We start from the raw sequence: 23,037 nt of genomic DNA, 5'->3' as shown, positions 1-23,037 counted from the left end.
TTAAATGGGCACTCAGGTAATTAGTACAGTGGTGCCCCGCTTGACGATGACCTCGCTTGACGAAATCGCTATAGCGATCGCAAAACGATGTTTCTGTAGGGTTTTTTAATTTTACATTGATTCAGTCCCTGCTTCGGGATCCGTTTTTTTGTTTGACAACGATTTTCCCGGCTTTGTAAAATGGCTTCCCTTTGCAAAATGGGTCTTTTCAGACGGAAGCTTCGCATTACAGCGAATTAGAACAGCTGATCTGCTGTTCTGTATGGGCGATCTTCGCAAAACAAGCAGGTATTTCCCCTACTGGAATGCATTAACCAGTTTTCAATGCATTCCAACGGGTTTTTTACTTTCGCTTGAGGACAGTTTCACTGTACAGCTATTTTGCTGGAACGCATTATCATCGTCAAGCGGGGCAGATAGCCACAGATTACAAAGCTTCTCTTTGTAATCAGTTACCGTATTTTTCGCTCCATAAGACGCACCTCTCCATAAGACGCATTTTTTCCTCCCCTCATTTTTAGGGGAGGAAAGAGGAAAAAAAATTCTGCCAATTTCATGAGGCAGTAGGAGTAGATAGATGTTGTCACATCAGTTACCTCAAACTTCTTGCAGTGTACAACACACCGTGAGCTTTTGAACAATTTGTAGTTGGCAAAGTTATTCCAATAGCCACAGACAACAACACTACGATGCTTTATATCAACCACCAAGGAGGAACAAAATCCATCTCTTTCTTGCTACTAACAATACAGTTTTGGGGCTGGTATATTCTCAAACATATCATTTCACAAGTCATACATGTACCAGAAGTGGAGAATCATGAATCATCTCAGGTTTTCATACTTATAATGAATTGTTATTGCATTGAAAGAGATGAATAAACAGATTGTTGCTGGGTAGTCAGTAACAGCGATGATGAAGAAATCACCACCAGCACAGGTGTAAGCAAACAGCAAAGCATGCCTCACTTCCCCTCCCTCCCTCCCTCCCTCCCTCCCTCCCTCCCTCCCTCCCTTCCTTCCTTCCTTCCTTCCTTCCTTCCTTCCTTCCTTCCTTCCTTCCTTCCTTCCTTCCTTCCTTCCTTCCTTCCTTCCTTCCTTCCTTCCTTCCTTCCTTCCTTCCTTCCTTCCTTCCTTCCACTATAAGAGATAACTTTCAGAAATATGCCAGAGAGCACTCAGAAGTGGTTTAACATTCCCTTCTTCCAGGGGTATGTCTATGATTGTTCAGCTTCCCTTGATTATACAGGGTGGAATCTGAGGATCAGCTCTAGTATATCAGCAGAAAGATCCTGGAAGGTCGCAATTTCGCCCCTGTTGGCCCCGCAGGGGTGTGGGAGCCTCCATAGAGTCCTGGAAGGCACACTCGGACCATTTGGAGGCTCCCCCTGTCCCCCCATGGGGCCAGCGGGGGCAAAATCGCCAGCTTATTTGCTCCATAAGACGCACAGACTTTCCCCAACACTTTTTCCAAGGGAAAAAGTGCATCTTATAGAGCAAAAAATACAGTACATTGCTGGAAAATTTCTAGGCAAAATGCAACAATCTGTTGTTCTCAGATAAAATAGGCTGTGTATCCAGCAACTTAGTCTTCAAAGTGCTGTGACAGCCTTGTGATGGGACTAGGTTATACAGTGGAAAATGTTTCACTTTAGATGTTTGCGCTTATAATAGAGTGTACTGCTTCTGAGCAAACTAAGGACTTGCTGAGGCTCATCAGTTTCACATTGCCTGGGATGTTACTGGTGTTTTGTATAAGGTTTGCGCAGCTTGCTGCAGCTAATTGCAGCTAATTGACTAGGTGTTGGAGTGTATTCCAATTGGACAGTTGGGCACACACCCAGTATTTCATCAGTTGTCTAGAATTAGCTATGGTACGTTAAGTGAGCCCCAAGGTGCATTAGTTAAACTACAGCACTGCAGTCAAGCCTCTGCTCACGACCTAAATTCAATCTCAATGGATTTAGGTAGTCATCTCAAGGTTTACTCCATCTTCTATCCTTCCAAGGTCAATAAAATGAGTACCCAACTTGCTGGGGGGCAAAGTATCATTTGACAGTATGTAAATCAGAAAAAAAACATTAAAAAACCTTACACATGCACCAATAGGATTCTGGTGATTCATTCAGTTTCTGGGAAGCTAAGTGAACGGCTTTGGTGGAAGATTTTGAAAATAGACTTCCATATTCATGTGGCTTCTCTCCATCCACAAGGTAAATGTGTGGCAATTCATAGAGATCACCCAGTCAGTGTGTTTGTGTTTGTTCTGGTAAGAAGCTGTTCTTTTTCTTCACATACATACACAGTCATAGAAGTAAACTGGGCTGCAAACTGAAACTCCAGCCTCTGAAGGTTTGTTCCTCAAAAAACAAACCAAAGTATATGTGATATGCAGCTATAGCCCTTGGAACATATTTAGTTCCTCAAATGAGTTTTGGTTTTGCAGTGGCTTCCTGTGTTGCAAACTGTGCACATATGAGGGCACTGTGTAGAAGTCATCTTTTGTTTTAATAATGTGGAAAAGCAGTAAAATATCTATGCTTTATTTCATGGACAAAGATTCCAAATTATCTAACTTCTTTCAACAGGCAAGCAGCCCTACCACAGGGACAGCTCCCAGAAGCCAGTCAAGGTTATCTGTCTGCCCGTCTACTCAGGACATCTGTAGGTATGTGCTAAATGAGAGTTCCTGATCTGGTTGATATGTAGTTATTTTTATCAAATGATCAGTAGATCTTGCTTTTGCCTAACCACCTTCATGAATTTACACTCAAATCTAGTTTTTGTTTGTCATTTGTAGTGCTGTGTTCTGTCTTCTCCATTTTTTTCCTATTTAAATCACATTTCATTTTGATTTCATTTCAATATCATTTATTTTTTTCTCTCTTTCCCTCTCTCCTTTGTTCTATCATTTTCCATCCATTTCCTTTGCTTGCTGCTTTGTTTAGATCTCCTACCTTGCATGATATATCGGAAGATACATTTGAAAAATCAACTCCTGTCATGGTGCTGAGCCCTGTTAGTAAAGAACCTGTTAAAAAACAAGTGAAGCGAAGGGTTAGGCGGAGGAAGGAAGTGGAGGAAAGTGATGAGTGTGCAGAAAAGCAAAGCAAAGAGAAAGATGGCAGGTTGCACCTCAAAACTACAAATTCAAGATGGAATGTTGTACGGAAGGCGTCGTCTGATTCTTCAACTTCAGATGAAAATCATTGGGCCGTGATTAGAAAGAGAGAGAGGGCCAAAATGCCCAAAAGAATGAGAAGGCGAAGTACTTCTAATTCTCGGCCGGATGGATATTCCAGTAAGAATGCCATTGAACTTGTTCCTATGGGTCCAGAGGGAGAGAAGAAACAAGAGCAGAAAACTGAGCCTGGCAACCACACACTAAGTCACCGCAGGAGAAAGACTTCCAGATGGAAAGAGACCTGCCCTTCACTATCTTCTGTGGTCTCTGTGGAGGCAAAGAGCTCTTGCAGACAATGCAGAATACAACAGGGCAAGTGCAGCCACAAGGATCCAAAGCCTTCGTCATACATTAGCCAAGGCAAAGCAATCCAGGAGGAGAGTGGTTCAGAGAAAGGCTCAGGCAGCGATGCTTTGACTGTGCCAGAGAATGGAGTACCTGCTGGGACAAGGCCTGCTGTGACCAACGCAGTTCAGAAACCTCCTGTGTTTTATGATGACTTGTCTGATGATTTCGAAGTGTGCAGGTTTGTCTTCTAATACAAAAGGAATTGCTAAGTGCCATGAATTGCATAGAGGAGGTTGTTTGGATTTCCTCCTCTCCCTGATTCATGCTGCTATTCAGAATCTAGATCATGCTTGGCAACTAAACAACAGCAGGTAGCTTGGGTTTGATATAGACTTCAGCCAGAAAATCAGGGGGAAAAAGTCTGAGACATGAATATTGTGCTGTTCTAATGCAGTAAAGCTGCAATAGGATGTATATGCCTCTTCAGAAGGATAGATTAAATTCTTTTTCATGTGATAAAAATGTAGATTGCTGTGTGCAGAGGAAAAATATTTGCACATTAAAAAGACTTGCACTATTCTGAAAATATCTATGATAAACTTTATATGATGCCTGCTTTTTAAAGCTCAAGTCGTTGATCTATAACTAGTTTCAATTAATATTATCTACTCAGTATTCTGATAATTCAAGAGAAGCCTTCCTTTATTATATATGTAATGTCTTCCATGCTGACAAACTCAGCATTATCTTCTTAAATGTGTTCTTTCCCCTACAAGAAATATCATATTTGCACTGTGGTTTTTGTTGTCTGTTATTTGTTTAAAATGTTTTGGCATAGAAAATCAGTGCTCTTTTAGATCTTTTACATAAGGCCTGTAAAACTTGATGGGTCAAGCTAAAGATGCAACTTACCAATAACCCACTAGAAGTTAATAAACTTCTCACTTTGGCAGAATTACAGGAATAGTAAAAAGACAAAGCAGCTGCTGATTATTTGGCACTTCACTATACAGGACAGGAAAGCTGTCTTTTGCTTGTTGGGCACAAACTGTGCAAGTCTGGAACAAATAATGTCCACTTCTTTTCTAGTTCTGCCATTGAGATGTCTTTTGTCAGGTTTCAGACATGTTTACCAGAAGCCCCAGATTGCTTTGCATTGTTTAATTACCTCTGACAGGAGGGGGGAAATATCCTGTATGAGGAAATTACTTCTTTCAGACACTGGGAAAATGTCATTGTGGCATCATCTGTTGTTGGAATTCATACTGCTGCATATCACCTAAATGAAGTAATTCATTTTTCAGAGCTTAATTCTCTGCTTTTTTATATGACAGGCCTTGTATACGTGTATGGCAGTTAATTAAAAATGTATAGGTTGTACTTATAAGTAGGTATACATGGCTATAGTAGCTGAGACATAACAGTGTCTAGAAACCTTTTCCAATTCATTAAGCAGTGTTCTCTGGAGGTGAGAAACTCCAAGGAGCCCAAAAGCTGCATCTATCCCTGGGGACATCTGAGGGCCATACACAGGAAGGGCCTCCTCCTACCACCATTTTAACTTGTTTTTTAAGATGGCTCCAAATGATTGTCATTCTGGGCAATGCCTCTTCACATTCTGATCTCCTTTAGGCCCATGGTCACTTCTGGTTTTGGAAAAAAAGGTTGTTTGCAAGCCTAAGTAAAGTTGGGGTGACCAGAATTGACCAGTCATTTGAACACCACCCACACCCCCAAATATTTTAGACAGGGTGTTTTAGTCATTTGAAGGCCAAAAGAAAAAAAGAAAGAAAAAAGGGTTCCCATTTCCTTCTCTTTCTTTCTTTGAAATTGTGCTGGGTTAGACATGGACCTGCAGCCTGTACTCTGCCTACTCCTACCCTAGTAAAACCATTAAAAGAAGAGAAGTTTCAATCTAAAATCAGAACATTAAATTAATAGGCAAATCACTTGTAAATATTTGTGGGTATTTTTTCTCTTTGAAAATTGGAAGTGCTTCCCAAGGGTAAAATGCCAGAAATTATAACTGTTGCAGCTGTTGAATGAAGGGCTTTACTCCCGCTTTACTTCTAAGTTACCTTTGCTCACTTGTGGCATTGAATTATTTCATTCTATCAGACTTTAACAAAAGCCATACACAGTTAATGTATAATATATAATGAAACACAATGTATTGTATCTGAAAGACTTATTAGCTTCTTGTTATGCCTCTTTGTTATGGCATATATCTTTGTGAGTGGAAGAAAAATAAAGATGTGCTTTATATGCTTTGAGCCTTGATAAGGCTCAAAAACATACATGAGTTTTTTAAGAATTGCTATACCACCAGCAATTGCCATTTGAAATACTGAAATTTTGATGAACTCCTGAGATATCATGCAAATAGAGCTACATTATAGAAAAATGATTTGTTTCAATATTGCTATACATTCATAGCTATAAAAAACCTTAAATCAGCTTTCCAGAGCAGTCCCTCCAGACAGCAAGAATTTTTTGTTCCCAGGTTGTAGGTCATCCCCTTAGCTATGCACTTCCTATCACCAGAATAGCTACATGATTAAATTCCAGAAAGTTGAATACAGCTCCCTCCACCCCAGAGTCAGCCTTCAGTTTCCTGAGCAGCTTTGTGGTTTTTTTTTTTTGGGGGGGGGTTGGCTTGTTGAAGACACATGAGCAAAAACAAACTATGAGTGGGGTTCTTTGCAAGTGAGATCGTATAGAGATCTCACATCTCTTGGTGATTACTTTAAAAAGTACTCGCAATTCAGTGAAATTAGCTGTATTAAACAGCCTGTATAATTATTGGTGCCACAGTTATGCTCATATTTAAAGTAGTATAAATGTAATGATGCCTGCTGCCTAATACCTTCTGGTCTTCATATGGCGTGAACTAAGGGACTAAGTTGCAACTAGCAATCCATATAAATAAAATGATGGAGTCAATAATACTTCCTCAGATGGTGAAAAATGTATGTACGTTGATGTAGAAAAATACTTTAGTTTGGTGTCATTGGACACTTGGCAGGCACTCTAGCAGGGGATCAGTTGGCAACCTCTTCTAAATACTACTGCTAATCCTTCTAACTCTTGCTACTGTTTAACCTGCACTCTTTCAGCATACAAGCAGTGTCAAAAATGGGAGATGCAGGATCCATACTTGCCCATCAGTCCCCCTTCTCCTGAGGGGCACAAAAGGAGAGGACAAATAAATAGGCAGCAGCAGAGAGAAAGCACCTCTACCAAGAAGCCTTGCCCTAGAACCGTTCAGAATGTATAGCCTGCCTTTCTTCTGTATTTGAAAGAAGTCAAATACACAACATACCAAGGAGGGTGGAAAGCAGTGTGTGGTACTACATCCAGAAAAGTAATCCCAAAACTAAGCCAGAAGCTGAACTGGAATAGATCCACATAATTAGTGATATCTACCACTACTTGCAGCTAAGAAAACACTTCTCCTCTCAGAAGTCTGAATTAGATGTGAGGTTGTAATTATGCCATTTCTGAGGATCTAAACTTGATTAGTGCAGGCCTCCTCACTGTTTCCTTCAAAGCAACAGCGACCATGCCAAGGACACATTGCTCAAATATCCAGTACAACATAGGGAGGTTTCACAAGCTACAGTGGACAGGGATCTAAAAACCAAGTACCAGGCCTCAATCATCCATATTACATGTCCTTGTCCTCAGGCTGCACAAGGTGAAAGGTATCCCTACCATAACAATAATGGTGCATTAGACCTCCACATCTCTTAACTGGAACAAGGGTGGCCAAGTCAGCAAAGAGTATGAACAATAGTCCAGCAGACTATTCACATTGGGTGTCACAAGGTTCAAAATACGGTATTTTGAATTATCCCCAAATATTTTGCTGGATGGTACTGAATGGACACAGTTGTGGCAGAGACATAACTTTTGCAACTATCACCATCACATAAGACAAAAAATGTACTTGATCTGTGTTTGATTGTACATGTTACAGATTTTCTGCCTTTTTCATTCTATTGGATAGCCCTTTGTTTGATCATTCTTATCTCCTCAGAATACTAAACAGCTGACACAGCTATATGATGGTTTATAAACATTTGGAAACAATCGTATTTATTGCTCAGGGTGTCCCTCATTCCAAATAGAGTCTAAAGCCTGAGCAGAATCTGAGAACTGGTCTATTTTTGTATGTTAGCACACAATCTGGGCTCTCCAGGGCAATAGTGTCATTCTTTTCACCATGCCTACATGTATCACTCTGAAGATAAGTGCAGATAAGGAAAATGCAGCTAGATCTGATTTATGCTAATTTTAGGGCCATTGTGTCATCTTACTTGCTAAACTATAAGAGAACAAATAAGAGAAAGATTTATGACCCAGTAATGCTGATTCTGCTGAAAAGAAGGCTTACCTGTTTCACTGCAGGGAAATTTACATTGCTGCATTGGGTCAAAATCCAATTTATAATTTATTTTCTGATAGTCATCGTTTCCTTTGAGAAGAAAAAAATGCATTAAAATATTTATTGTGAAAAGAGGATCTCTACGACTCAGCTTCATTTGGACATTGAGTGAATAAACTTGAGTACTAATCTTAATAAAAAGTTACATTCTTTCTTTGGTCAGGTTTCTGAAATGTCAGGACTTCATGGATAGATGTGTAAAAAACAAAAGAAAATTCTGGTACTATTACTACTGCATCTCCTTCCCCCAGATGCTGCACCACTTCAATAGAACCAATCAATTAAGTAATTTGTGCAGATTTGAAAAGAATGTTGGATACTAAACTGTATTATAACAGTGCCAAATATTTAAGTAGCTGTCACTATCAGTTACTTTATTCACTTCTTTGTTGTTGCTTAGTCATTAAATAATGTCCGACTCTTCGTGACCCCATGGACCAGAGCACGCCACTGTCTTCCACTGCCTCCCGGAGTTGGGTCAAATTCATGTTGGTAGCTTCGATGACACTGTCCAACCATCTTGTTCTCTGCCGCCCCTTTCTCCTCTTGACTTCACACTTTCCCAACATCATGGTCTTTTCTTCTCTTCAGATGGCCAAAGTATTGGATCCTCAGCTTCAGGATCTGTCTTTCCAGTGAGCACTCAGGGTTGATTTCCATCAGAATTGGTAGGTTTGATCTCTTTGCAGTCCAGGAGACACTCAAGAGTCTCCTTCAGCACCACAATTCAAAAGCATCAATTCTTCGGCAGTTAGCCTTCTTTATGGTCCAGCTCTCACTTCCACACATCACTACTGGAAAAACCATAGCTTTGACTATGCGGACCTTTGTCGGCAAGGTGATGTCTCTGCTTTTTAAGATGCTGTCTAGGTTTGTCATCGCTTTCCTCCCCAGAAGCAGGCGTCTTTTAATTTCATGGCTGCTGTCACCATCTGCAGTGATCATGGAGCCCAAGAAAGTAAAATCTGTCACTGCCTCCATATCTTCCCCTTCTATTTGCAGGACGTGATGGGACCAGTGGCCATGATCTTAGTTTTGTTTTTTGTTTTTTGATGTTGAGCTTCAGACCATTTTTTGCACTCTCCTCTTTCACCCTCATTCACCTAGATATTTGCAAATCAGAGCAATGCTTGCAGCAGCAATCCAGTATATATGGAAGCTAAATGAACATGAAATTTGTTCAGGTCTGCAGATACACAGGAAAAATTTAGAATTCAGAGGAAAATCAACAAGTTTGATCTCAATGATAATTAGAGTATAATATGAAGTTCATTCTTAACACATTGATATCGTGGCTAGAAATTTAGACTATGATTTAGGAAATGTGAATTTAAATCTCCACTCAGCCATCAAACTCACTGAATTACTTTGGACCAATTATACTCTCACAGAGTTGTGAGGATAAAGAAAAGGGTAGAATCATCCATGCTCATTGGAACACCTTGAGGAAAAGAAAGAATATAAATGTAACAGAGAAACACAAGACAATTACAAAATCAGCTACATCTATCCCTTTCTAAAATATGACACCTACTCATGTCAACCAGTTCTATAATTAAAGGTTCCTGTAACCCTAGCTGTTCAGCCTAAAGAAAGAAAGACTGAGAAAGACTTACAGGTATCATTCTATTCCAAGGAAAAGGTTCCTTTAAAAAAAAGATGAAACATTAGAAGAAATTGATCTGCTATCTAAAGAGCAGTTTAAGGAAGATTCAGATGAAATATTTGTCAAGGGACAAATAGAAATAAAATATAAAATAATGTAATCTGAGTGAGATTTTTTTTTTCAAAAGGAAGTGGGAAAGGATAAAGGAATGGAAACTTAGTAGCCCAGGAGAAAGCTAGCTTTGATAAGCATCACAAAGAAATATTCTGATTATGAATCAGCAGAGTCTTTCAAAAGAAGGAACAAAAAATAATCAAAACTGCATAGAAGTTCATTGTTAACGTGCCAAAATGCTTTTGTCTTCTTTATTTTTTTTCTTTTACCCTTGTTTCTGCTAAAACTGCACAGATAGTCTGTGGAAATACCAGCGCTGAACAGCACAGTGCATTGTTGTCCAGATTATTCTAAAATACATAGAAGGCTGTAGTGAAAAAAACTGTTTTATGAAAAGACAAAGTACAAGAGCTAAGAGGGAAGTCTGTACAGTTTCCCAGCACTCTAGAACCTTTCCAATTCCTGCTTGTTTCCTTCTTGTTTTGATAATTGAAATTTGAAAGATGTATTGATAGATGGCAATTCTGCATTCTTTGGAGACTAATGCCATGATCAGTGGCTTTGGTTGTTTGGGGAATTTTGCTTGTTGTAGTCCAAAAAAGTAATGTTAAGAAGCTCTGAATTCCTAGAGTCTTACCAGGATTCATATTAAATACACAGACAATGAAAGTGTCCAGTGCATGTGCCCAATAAAAATATTATAGCTTTTCTATACTGGTCTATTCGTACTGTATGCAGCTTATCCATGGCTTGGTCACCAAAGCAACCATTTTCTTTTTTCTTCTCAGAATCCAGAGGTACAGTTCAGAAGAAAACTCTGTCCTTTCTTCCAAGAAAAAATAGACATAGTGTCTGAAATCCTGTTGCTTACTGTACGTAGTATGTCACAACTTGAATAGGCTCAATAAAGCAGTGGGGATTTGACAGGACAGTTCCTCAGTCAAGTCCATGGATTCAGTGAAAGTACTCTAGCTGCTAAGACGTAGAATTTCAGCCACTGTTTACAAGGCAAATCAAACATTTGTTTCTATTCTCGTCCATACCTTAGTCCTTAATACCCCTTGGCCCCAAAACATGGTCTGTGTAACAATTTTGAAATGTACAACTTCTTGCTACAGCATCTAATAAATACAGCATCTCAGTTAATGAGTGCTGCAGTAGTCATGAAACTTCTAACCACATTAAGTGTCAGCAAACGAGGAATCAGAAACTGTGTCCAGACCCTGCCTTTAGACTCTGTTTTGTTTGGGTGTAACAGGAAGCAGTTCACTTCTTTCTCTCTCTCTCTCTCTACTTCTCTTTATGCCTCAGCAAGTTTAGAAGTTTCTGTTATTTACTTTCCATATTTTCATTCTTAATTTTCCTCCATTAAAAAAAGGAGTGCCTTATTAACCCCTTGCTTGTTAAGTACTTCTAAAAGACATGACTTCAAAACAGTTCATGTATCCAAGAAAGTAAGTGCAGAAACACTTCCATTTGCCATAGAAACTGTCAGTGAGTATTTGAAGTTATGTGATTCATATCTGTCAGGTCTTAGAATGTTTCAATGTATTTTGTCAGCAGTAATTTGCTGTAAGTGACATTGCTTTTCTTCATATTGTGCTTTTTTTGAACACATCTCTTCATGTCTCAGTTACATTTTAGTAAACATGTTATTCTGGTTACGGAAGGAAATATACGATGAAGCTTTGTCTCATGGAACATGGCATTGTGTTTTCTAAATGTTTCTTCTCAGACGTTTGCCAAGCTTAATTGACAGGTGTTTTGGTTATTTTAAACTTCGCTGTCATAGCCACAGAGATGTTTGAAGATTTTATTTGACAGATGTTTTGGTATTTTAGGTTTAAGGTGTCGTAGAAAAGTATTCTGGTTCTTCTAGACTTAGCCATTACGAGTATAAACATAGTGGCCATGTTACTTGTGCTATCTGCTAAAACATTATTGTAATTTAAGGACTGAGTCAGTCTCAACTACATAGTTTCTAATTGAGCTGAATTTTGAGAATTCAAATTCTAGTAAACAATTTCTACAGTGGACCCTCAACTTACAGATGGCTCAACTTACAGACTTTTCAAGTTACAGACTTCTCTGGCTGCAAAATTAAGGTTCGACTTGCAGCCAGAGAATTGACCTACAGACCAGAAAAAAAAACCCAAAATGGAACAAAAACGGAACAAAAACAGCCGGTTACGGATTAATCGGTTTTCAATGCATTGTAGGTCAATGGAAACTCGACCTACAGACTTTTCTACCTACAGCCACTGTTCCAATATGGATTAATTCTGTAAGTAGAGGGTCCACTGTATAACCTTCCTATATCCCTTAGTGATTGCTTAGCTTGGAAGGAGGGCATTTAATTATATGTTGTGATTAAAGAAAACATTTTTGTACCTGAAGTACCTCAGGTCTTTATCAGTGATAAGAAAGAACTGAATGTAAAAGCACAACAAAATTCAGGGTCTCCTCACAGTTTTCCCCCTACTTCTGTGCACTGCATGCATATACTCATTAACTCCCAATGTCTGTGGGCAAACTATCATTCTCAACCAATCTTTTTATGGGTAAATAAATTACCAGCAGAGCAAAAATAAACAGAAGACAAGAGCACTTAATATGTTAAAGTTGTTTCCATAATCATTTCCTCTGGACATTATTTCTATTCCTGCAGCATTCAGTATTCTCATTACGTGTTTTTAATTTATAATTCAGTCAGTGTTTTGTGTTAAGTGTTTCTGCTAAAGAATCATTGTGTTTCATTCAAAGTGGCTCTGCCATTTTCCTTGCCTATCCCAATGGATTTTTAGAACGATATTTTAGCTTTTAAAATAATTTAAAACAATTCTGACAGTGGTTGAAAAGGACTCCTGGGTATCCAATTTATTTGTTTAAATTCTAAATGGTTTAAACAGTGGAATCTGTAAAATAAATTATATTGTGCTAGAATTAACGTGGAACGAAGTCCAGGATTTCCCTTGGGGGAGATGGCTTTAATTTAAAAAGAAAATGATGTTATTTTCTTCATGTAATATTTTACATTGAGATAAAAGTTTTATCTAAACTGGCAAAGGGTATGATTCAGAAAAGTGCTACTGAAGCACTGAAAAATCATAGAAATGTTCAGAAATTAATGAGCAGCTGAAATGTTTCTGTTTTACATGTGGCTATTTTTTTCCACTCAGAACTCCTTAAAACATCAGTTTTCTTCTACAGAAAGCATTTTTATGTAGGAAATAAAGTAAAATCCACATGTAGATTGATCTGTGAGATCATCTTATATGACCTTCATGCTGTTTCCTAAACAGAAAGAAACTGTTTTCAGACAGGAAATCCATAAAGAACAATGTTTCCTGTAAATGACAGGAGCTATAGGAGAGACTATGAGTACTAAAAAAAAAGTTATTTGGAAAGGATGCAATAGCTGATTTTGCTAGGATTATTTGGGAACTCATTCACTTACTGTCCTTTTTGATGGATTTACTTCAACTGATTATATACAGGTTCAGCAGCAGGGGTACAATTTATATGTTACAAATTTCTTTTCCTTTTCCATTTTTGGCTTTTTGGGTGTGTGTGTGAGAGAGGGTATGAAAGAGCCCACCTTTTTTATTTCATTATCTGGATTTACTTCTTGATTAGAAAGAGGGAGGTCCAATGACATTTGCTATAATTGCAACACTAACAATAACAAGCAGCAATTAATCTTTTGGGAGATTCTCTACAACAGAGGTCCCCAACCCCCTGTCCGTGGCCCTGTGCCAGTCCGTGGCCTGAGCCGGACCGGGCTGCAAAGACAGACCTCCCACCTCACCCCCTGCATGCACTCACCCCCACAAAGGCTGTTTGCACCTGCTTGTGCGCATGCACGAACAGCAGCGTGGCACTTGTGCTGGTGTGTGCACGCACGAATGACGGTGTGGCACTTGTGTGGGTGCACGAGAACATATGTGCCCACACAAGCACCACACTGCAGTTCATGCATGCGCATGAGAGCGCGCCCGCCCACACAAGCGCCACACCACCATTCGCGCATGCGCACAAGCGCGGGGGGTGCCCCACCTTCCCCAGCTGGTCCACAGGGTGAAAAAGGTTGGGACCACTGCTCTACCAGAATGTTCTAGCATGTAGTTCAGGAGAGTATGATAGAGTAATTCAGCATATAAACACCAAACTACAAACTAGGATTTTTTTTTTAAAGGAATATACCATGGAAAAGCAGGCAGAGTTGGAACTAGAGAGGGACATGAACCACTGCTTGGTGGTTCAGTGCTACTCAGAGGGAACATCAGGAGGGGCAAGGTGGGGTGCTGCCACCAAGTGGGTACCCCACTGGAGGAGGTGGGGCGCTGAACTGCAAAAGCAGCTGCTGGGCCAGGAAACAGACTGCACTGAACAGCGCTTCTTGCCCATCTCTAGTTGGAACTTCCAGAATAGCATATCTATTCCTGGCTGGCTTGCTCTACAGTGAAAATTGTCCTTTTATTCTAGATCGCTTTTACCACCTTATCACAGTTTTAGTATCTTGGCAACAAACCATAGTGGAACAAAGCCCCCAAACTCCCCAGCAGTACTCTGACCTATGTTTCCCCACTTCACTCACTAGTTACCTTTGTTTTCTAATTGTGTGAGAGTCTGATTTAGTTTTTAAGGAAAATGGGCAATGACATAGCCATGACTTGTGCAAAGAAATCAGTTTCTTTGCAAATAAGTGTACTGGGCTTGTAGAAGCCTTAAGCTGCAATCTTGCACAATTAACAAAAGAGTAAAAGTCATTGAGCCCAGTAATAATTATTTCAAACTACATTTACATAGAATTTCATGCATTTTAAAAAGTTCTTAGATTCTTCAATGTGCTACAGAACATATTTTACAATATATTGACTGAGAGAAAAATTATACTCTGTTCTGCAAAGCTTTTCGTATTTTAAGCCACTAATATTTCTATGTGTATCTCAACATGAGGTGTGGACAGACATCCCACATATGACTACAGTTCACTAGCCCTGGATACAAAGGCAATGAAAGATAAGGAAAAGAATTCACAATTAATCAGTGGAATATTCATTTAATAAAAATGCATTCAATAAATTTTATATACAGTACATTTAGCAGAAACAAACAAAATTAAATATTTCTCTATCCTATTAACAAATATTATTGGTATATACATATTCAGCTTCATCATCACAAAAATAATTCTTAAGTATTGTGTTCACAATCAAAACAACAAAATGCAGAACAAACGTCCATGTAGCTCAGATGGTTCATTCTGGCAGTTTGGATCCTCAGTTTGTCACTCACCCAAGAACCTGCAACCTGACTCTTTATTCTTGGGTCCAGAAAATGTTTCTGGCTAATTGTACTATTTTCTCCATGTTCATATGTCAGATCTTGTCATGGATACCATTTAAAGCCCAAAGTTGATGTCAAATTAGAATCAGCAATTGACTGGTGAATTCCTCTTTTCTCCAGACTCTGTGGCAGAACATACCTTCAGTTAGAAGAGGTTGAGTCCGCTCTCTCAGCAATAGCTAGACCTGAGGGAGTTCCTGTTTCTCATCTCACCTACCAGGCATTTTACCCTTCGGCATTGGGTGGATTAATCCTAGACATAGGACAGCGAGTTATATAGATTCAAAGAGCAGAGCAAAGTTATCCTCTGCTTTTTGGCATAACCTAGGCATCTGCCCTGGTAATCCTGTTAAGACAGCTGTAGTTACTTTTCATAATGTGCCTCTCTGTTTGACTAAGAACACAGGAGAAGTCTAAAGATTATCTGACTCTTCTGTAACACAGCTTGCTGGAAATTCATAGTCTGTTTCAATCTTCAAAAACTGGAGAGACTGACCATCCTTTCTTTAAGTGACATTTTGTTTGAAAGATCAGTCACATGCTTCACACCATTGACATGACCTGCATTCAAGTCACATCTTGAGAAGGCTCCCCTGCTTTTTGACACACACTTTTTGCAAGATATTGCTTGTGTGCAGAACTTCTGGACAAGTCACTAAAGTCTCAAAGAGGTGAAAAAAATTCCTTTTCATATACATATGGCACAGTCTTGATCCAGTCTGCTACTTCTTCTTTTGTGATGACACATTCTTGGGCTTGCATACTGTAAATGTACAATAATTGTATTACAAGAGGCAGCAACTGTGGTAAACTCAGTCCTCAACACAACCTTCCATAAAAATGTTTGTTTCTGCATTCTCAAATAGCGTTTCAAGTGTTTTTCCCCCTGGCAGTACCCTTATATTTCCATCAATAACTTCTTTGTCTTCCTCTGTTCCTTGCATATATATGTTATGTTTTGGTCTATATCTTATTCACCCTTAATTTCCTCAGGCATCTGTTCATACAGCTTAGCACAGTAAGTTACAGTTAGAGGAGGCCCACTGAATCAGTGGGAATTTGGTGAGTCAACTCTTCTGTATATTTCCATTGATTCGATGAAACTACTCTAGTTGTTATTTATTACACTAAGCAACAGGGTTTCAGCCAATGAGACCGATGGAACATGGATTGGGCAAGCCAAGGGACAGAAACCAAACAATAATGCTGTTTTGAATGTCAGCTCTTAGCATGAAAAAGCCCCCGCTGGTGACTTCATCATTCTTACACAGGAGTAATTTATGTAACTGAATTTTGAGCACTGAGGTGGGAAAATAGTATTAACTAAGTGTTGTCAAAGGAAAACTCAAATTATTCTGTCTCTGGATAATGCTAAAAATGGAACACACAATAACTAAGTGACTAATGAGTGAAAGAAGCACATTTCTAGGATATAGCCTGGTATATGTTGAGTGTTTTGAATATCAGCTCTCAGCATGAGTATCTGAAAGGCATTTCAAATGAGATTTCATCTTGCTCACTTGCTGTTGTTATTTTTTCTGTCAGGATCTGTCACTGTGAGGGAGATGACGAAAGCCCCCTCATCACACCATGTCGTTGTACAGGGACCTTACGTTTTGTTCATCAAGCCTGCCTGCATCAGTGGATTAAGAGCTCAGACACACGTTGTTGTGAACTCTGCAAGTATGACTTTATAATGGAGACCAAGCTCAAACCTCTTCAAAAGGTATGATGCTAGAAATTAAATCTATTCAATGAAGGAACACCATAGCTGAAGGCATAGATACATTTTTGTTTACTATTACGTTTCTTGCATGCAGCTCTGTGTAGGTTTTATTTGCTGTTATTGATAATCTGTGATTAATCTAGGTTTTTTTTTTCATGGGCTGGGGGGAGAGAGTACAAGCCAGTATCAAACTGCCTCCTGCTTTCATGCCACCACCCTGTCCCACATACACAATCTTGGGAGTTAGTTTAAAAAGCTTTCTATTTTAACACTAATGTTACATTTTCTACATTTCTGACATTACATCAGAATGTCCCATAGTGGATCTTTCCTACCATATTCCTCCCATCTTGCTGTGTTTAACATTACATCTGGCCTAAAGAAGAGTTCTTCAGCATTTGCTGATGGAACAGCCTTTGGCAGAATTCAGAAAGATCTTGTCTGTTTTGAAAAATTGGAGGAGAGATTAAAAACTGACCAATTAATTTATATCTTTTGCTTTTTTAAAAAAAGTGCCTTTTGTTAATCTCCTCAATTTTATTTTTGCCTAATTTATATTTAAAGCTAGACATGGGACATGTGTGTGTGATTCCAGAGTAACTAGAATAACTGTCCTTAATTCGTATGGAGCTTTGAACCTTTCATTAAATAATTCTGCTCTGCACCTATGCACGAAGAACTCGGGCTGTTAGTTCTTGACAGAGTAAGTCCAGAGCTTGAAATATTTTTGTTGACGGTACTTTTAGGAAAGCTTATATAAATGTCCTGCTGAAGAAGTGCAATTAAGGTGCTTAGATAAATACTGACTGTGAATCAGCAACCTTCAATTGTGGACTCCCTGATGTCGTTTGGTCATAGTTTCCAGAAATCCTGTTCATTGACTGAAACATCTATGGCTTCTAGAAGTCCAGAAATATCACATTTGAAGGATGAAGGTGGGGAATCACCTGTACATAGCTCACCTGGAGAGGTGTATGAGTACTTTTTTTGGGGAGCCGGAATACCAACACACAAATATCACATAGTAACAATTTTAGCAAATAAAAAATTTATTAACTTTACTTTTAAAATATCATTTAAAAATACTAAGTACTTTGCTGCTTTTACTCCCATTTAATGAGAACAGTAAATAATTTAATATTAACACATTGATGTAAATGTTTTATTTCCACATGTCACCAAAAAGTACACATATCTTTCTTTGTCTCCTTGGCTACAAGCCCTTCTGGCCCCATTTTCTGTGTTGTAGAGAAAGCCCCAGGCTAGCAACTGATTATTCGTTTTATTGCTTACTCTTTTTTAACACTGCTATGATTGACATCAGTCAGTCTCACAAGATCTGGAGTGTAAAAATCCCATTTCAGGGAAAGGAATTTCCCTGAGTCTTCTCAAACATGAATTCCAACTTATCTTCAATATTTTGTTAATGGGCTTGCAGCCTGGGGCAGGGTCTTCTGGATCTCCAGACCCTGACTGACAGAACTTTTTCCTACTATCCCTCTGCTACAGAAGTGCCTATGTCCTGTTTATAATGTCTTCAATTTATTTTAAATTCTCTTCCTTGATCTGAAATGTTACAATGTGTGCTTGGCATGCATGTCTTGTACAGTGTATAAAATGTAAGATATCATATTAAAGTGCCCTGCAGTGTGTCATTTCTTACTTGAGTTGTTATTTGAATTGACTGATGATCTGTATTAACTTATATATGTGTAGTTACATATGTCAAGTATATATGGGCTGCAACTGGAGCTTTTTTGTTGCTTAGCTGAAATCAAATTTTAAATATCACCCTGACATAATACGTGTAGCAGAAGCAAAGAATATTATGCAAAATAAGAAGCAATATCAGGTCAGGTTACCAAAAAATCATTTTTCATGTCACAGAATGTGTCATTCTGTAAGAATTGCTCAGAGTTTCTATTGCATTTGTTTCTTTCACTAGAGTGTTCAGACAGGTCTGCTTGATCCAAATAATCTGCGGCATCTATCTTTTGTGCAAGTGCTCTTCTTTCTGTGAGACCATGTTACAAAATTAGTAGAAACTCATTTTACAAACTCAAGTTGTCATTGCAGAGACAGAACGTGAAAGATTCATATGTTGATCAAAGTGTTCTGCATTTATAACAACGTCTGCATTAATAACCATGACAGTTACACAAGCTGAAATCTGAACCTACATGAACTTCAGATGTCCCCGATTTATCTCAGTAATCTTTCTAAACTGTGCACTAATCCCACTCAGCCTTTTGAGCATATCAGATGCAGACATGGGCCTGTGCCTTCATCCGCTGTCCTTCCATAGCACATAACTCACCAGACTCTCACCTCAACACTGCACAATAAAGGGAGAATCTGTTCCCACTTTCAGTAACAGCTTATTTTAAGTGTTTGTTGCTTGTCTCAGTGGGAGTGAAGATTTCTTCAGTTTTTCCTTCTCTGTCATTGCATTAATCTCACCTACAAACTGATTACAGGCATTTAGTAATACTCAAATAGCCTAGTGGAATCGCAGGTCACAGAGAGAGTCCTTTGGTCCTTGCAATAAATTATTTTTGCCTGTTCCAGGAATTACCTGCAGGTAAAATTAATCTTGCCTTATTCAGATGAAAATGTTGTAGCATAGATTTGGATATATAGCTTTATATTCTTGTCATAGATTTATTATTTTTGAGAATAGCATCATAATACAGAAGGCTAATTTGTGAATGACAGTTTGGCTTGGACTGTAATCTTGAAGACGCCCTCCAAAACTTGCAACCCTTCATGGGTATTATCATGTGGATGAGTAATGAATGAAGTCACTTAATGACCAGAATCCCTGGCTTGCTTCCTGATCAAATAACCTTTTGCCTTAAATGACTTTGAAGATGTAAATAAAGAACCCCCTGCCAATTATTGCAGATCCAAGAGCTGTAGTTACATATGCAGTCTAATAAGAGACAACAGCGCTTTAGAAAGACCCTGTAGTCAAGGGATGAAAAATGGACCAAGACACAACAAACCATATCCTTGTTATTACATATTAAGCTATATGCTGAAATGATAACAAGGATGAACCCTATCATACAAATATATATGATTTCTTGTTCTTATGCTATATGATGCCTTCTGTTGAAGATAGGAATAGGAAGGAAACTTACAGAGCACTGAAACTAATTCCTGGAAATCTTGATCATCAGTTCTTCTAGCTTCCGAGATTTCATCAGGCATGTAGACTTTTGAGTATCATTTTTTTAGTATAATCAGAAGTGCTTGACCCTTGCACAAGAAAGAAGATACTGTGTTTTATCTGTGCTTGTATGGATGTATAATATCCACATTGCCATTCATTGACTCTTTAATGCAGCCTTATCTCGCAGGTTGCCACTTTCTGGAAAGTCAGGGAAATGGAAATTGGTCAGGGAAAGTCTGGGAAATTGGTCTGAAGTCAGGGAAAATGTGATTAAAATGTATTCTAACTGTGGATTTTTGACCTGCTGCTGCAAGAGGATGATCTTGTGGCAACTGGGATAGAGAAGTTGTTGTTGTTCATTAAGTCATGTCCAACTCTTCATGACCCCATGGACCAGACCACTAAGTAAAATAGAGAAGTAGCAGAATACAAGTAAAACTTGATGATGCCCTTTCCCAGCTCCATCCCCAGCAACCAGCCTAATGTGTTTGTTGAACTCTGTCTCTCCATGGTTTCCAAAGTTTGCTTGTAGCATTTGCAAAGCAAGACTGGTCTAAGCATTTAGCAAGATACAAACTTTAAACATCTAACTGTTTTCATCCCTACCTGCTAGTACTGCATTTAACTTACATATAAAGATAAACATGTTTTTGGGTCATGCTTGTCTATGAAATGGACATTTTGTCTCCTGCTAAACCCAGCACAGAGTTGCAAATGAGTTTTGCTGCTGTTGGATTTCACAGTTCACTAGCGTTTTCTACTTTGCACCATGCAAAGTAAATTTTTCAAATGTGATTGCTCATTCTTGCTGGTGTTTACAGAGTACCAGCTCTCTCCCCCTCTTCCATGACTTCTCTCATGCATAAAGGTTGCAAATGAGGATTATCTGCTTCTCTAGATTGCAGAAATGATCTACAAGCATTTACGCTCCATCTCCTTCTTGCTGATGATCTTCTCATTACAATTTCTGGAACCAGAAAGTGAAAGTGAAACTTTTCCAGCGTTGGAAAGTTCCTACTTGCCAGAAAACAAATCTGCTAACATTTTGGTGTCAGGCAGGTGGTACTGGGTACAGCTGTATCTGAAACCACATTTTGAAGATGGCTCCTAAGAGGACAGTTTTTAATATGCAGTGGCTGGATTTCAAACTTCATCCTGATTGCGTTCCATGACTATAACCAGTTGCTGGAGACAAATGCAAAGGTTATAGTAAAGTGTGCTACAGAACCTTTGGACTAAGTAATGTGGGAAATAGAGCTGTGGAGTTTCATGCACAAGAACCATTACATCCGAAGAACCTGAAAATTAAATAAAATCAACAGTCCATCACAATATGTTTAGATTCAAAGCCAAGTACAAGTTCAGATAGTAAAACTAGAGAGGGTGAAGAGACAGCCCCTGCAAAAACTGGAAAACATGATTAGAGCGATGAAAATGGCAAAGAATTACTCGCCACACAAACGAGTATGGCTGCCTATGTAATCAAGGATTGTGTTAGGACTGCGGAGTGCCTGTGGGCTTTGTAACTGGTGATAAGATGTCATTGGACTCTTGTAACAACATCAGTGCGTTATGCAAGCGAATGTTCTCAGATAGCCAGATACTACAACAGTTTCATCTTGGAAAAACAAAAGCAATGTATGTTGTTGCTTTTGGCTTGGTACCATATTTCTCTGATCTTTGACTGAAACAGCTGAAACAATGCCAAATGTTTGTTATCAGTTTTGATGAATCTTTGAATAAGGTGGTTCAAAAGGGACAGATGAATTTGATGGTTCATTTTTGGGATGATTACTGTCATAAAGTTTCCACATGGTATTTAACCAGTGTTTTTCTTCAAACTGCTATTGCTGAAGACCTTCTTCAAAAGTTTCAAGAAGGCATGCCTTTATCAGTTGCAAAATTATTGCAACATTATTTGGATGGGTCAAATGTAAATCACCTTTTTCTGAAAAAACTAAAAGAAGAAATTAACACCAACTTTGACTGTAAAGGAAAAGGAAAAGAATTGTTAGACTTTGGAACTTGTGCCCTTCATGTTGTACATGGGTCTTTTAAAACAGGATTGCAAGCAGTGAAATGGGACCTGAATTCAGTCTTACGCAACATGTATGATCTATTCAAAGATTCTCCAGCTAGGAGGGCATCATACACTACTATGACTGGAAGCATACTATTTCCCTTGAAGTTTTGCTCCACTAGGTGGTTGGAGAACATTATGTGCCTTGATAGAGCTATAACTGTTTTTGACAACATCAGGAAGTATGTGGAAGAAGCAAAACTCCCCCACAGTAAACCTGCAATTTATATAAAAGCTGCAATGCAAGATCCACACATGAAGTGCCAAATGGCTTTCATGAAAACAATTGCTGGATATTGTGATCCCTTTCCACAAAGGTTTCAGAGCCAAAAACTATTGGTACCTTTTTTGTATGAAGAACTTTGTAAGCTAATCAAGAAGCTAATGAGTCGTTGCATAAGATCGGAAAAACTGCAAAATATGTCTTCTGGTTCCCAGTTGCTAACAATTGACATGAAACTGCCGGAGAACTTGCTTGACAGAAGCAAGGTTGACCTCTGCTTTGAAGCAAAGAAGCTGTTGAAAGAAACTAAACTGAGTGAACGTAAAGTGGCCGGGTTTTGCCTAGACTAGAGTGTAGAAACATGGTAGTAGCTGTTGTTGAAAAGTTGATTGAGATAAGTCCTTTGAAGTTCAAGATGGTGTGTGGCCTCTCAGCATTAGATCCTACTATCATTTTATATAAGCCAAATCTTGGAATCAACAGAATAGGGGCTGTTCTTGAAGCTCTACATGCAACAAATAAAATCAATGACACAGTAGTGGAAAAATCGAAGCAACAGTACACTGATTTAACCACAGCTGCTCACAATGAGTTCAAGGCTCCATTTCAAGCATATGTTGCAAAACAAAATGAAGAAGTTGGACTGGATATGTTTTACAATGGTATTTTGATGTCCAACAAAAGTTTCTCAGACTGTGGACTGTTGTCAAAATGTGCCTTAATCCTGGCTCATGGTAATGCTTCTGTTGAAAGTGGATTTTCAGTTAATAAGTCAGTGTTAATTGAGAACTTGTATGAAGAATCTGTTGTCTGACAACGTCAGATTTACAATACTGTCTTGAACTG

The 23,037-nt window shown here is 38.7% G+C and overlaps 1 protein-coding gene across 4 annotated transcripts in view; it reads left to right on the top strand.

Moving 5' to 3' along the window:
- MARCHF1 (membrane associated ring-CH-type finger 1) overlaps window positions 1-23,037 on the top strand; it is a 196,902-nt gene that overhangs the window by 147,101 nt on the left and 26,764 nt on the right. For 3 of the 4 annotated variants that reach the window (XM_073001493.2, XM_073001492.2, XM_078376676.1), the window contains 3 exons: window positions 2,588-2,667; window positions 2,948-3,709; window positions 16,533-16,713. In XM_073001493.2, coding sequence (XP_072857594.2) covers window positions 2,588-2,667; window positions 2,948-3,709; window positions 16,533-16,713 — 1,023 coding nt within the window. The remainder of the gene's footprint in view (window positions 1-2,587; window positions 2,668-2,947; window positions 3,710-16,532; window positions 16,714-23,037) is intronic. The other variant, XM_073001494.2, reaches the window with a different exon arrangement.

Source organism: Pogona vitticeps, chromosome 5, assembly GCF_051106095.1.
Source record: "Pogona vitticeps strain Pit_001003342236 chromosome 5, PviZW2.1, whole genome shotgun sequence".
NCBI classification, from domain to species: Eukaryota; Metazoa; Chordata; class Lepidosauria; order Squamata; family Agamidae; genus Pogona; species Pogona vitticeps.
The sequence above is the reverse complement of the archived record's forward strand: the minus strand, read 5'-3'. Positions and strand labels throughout refer to the sequence as shown.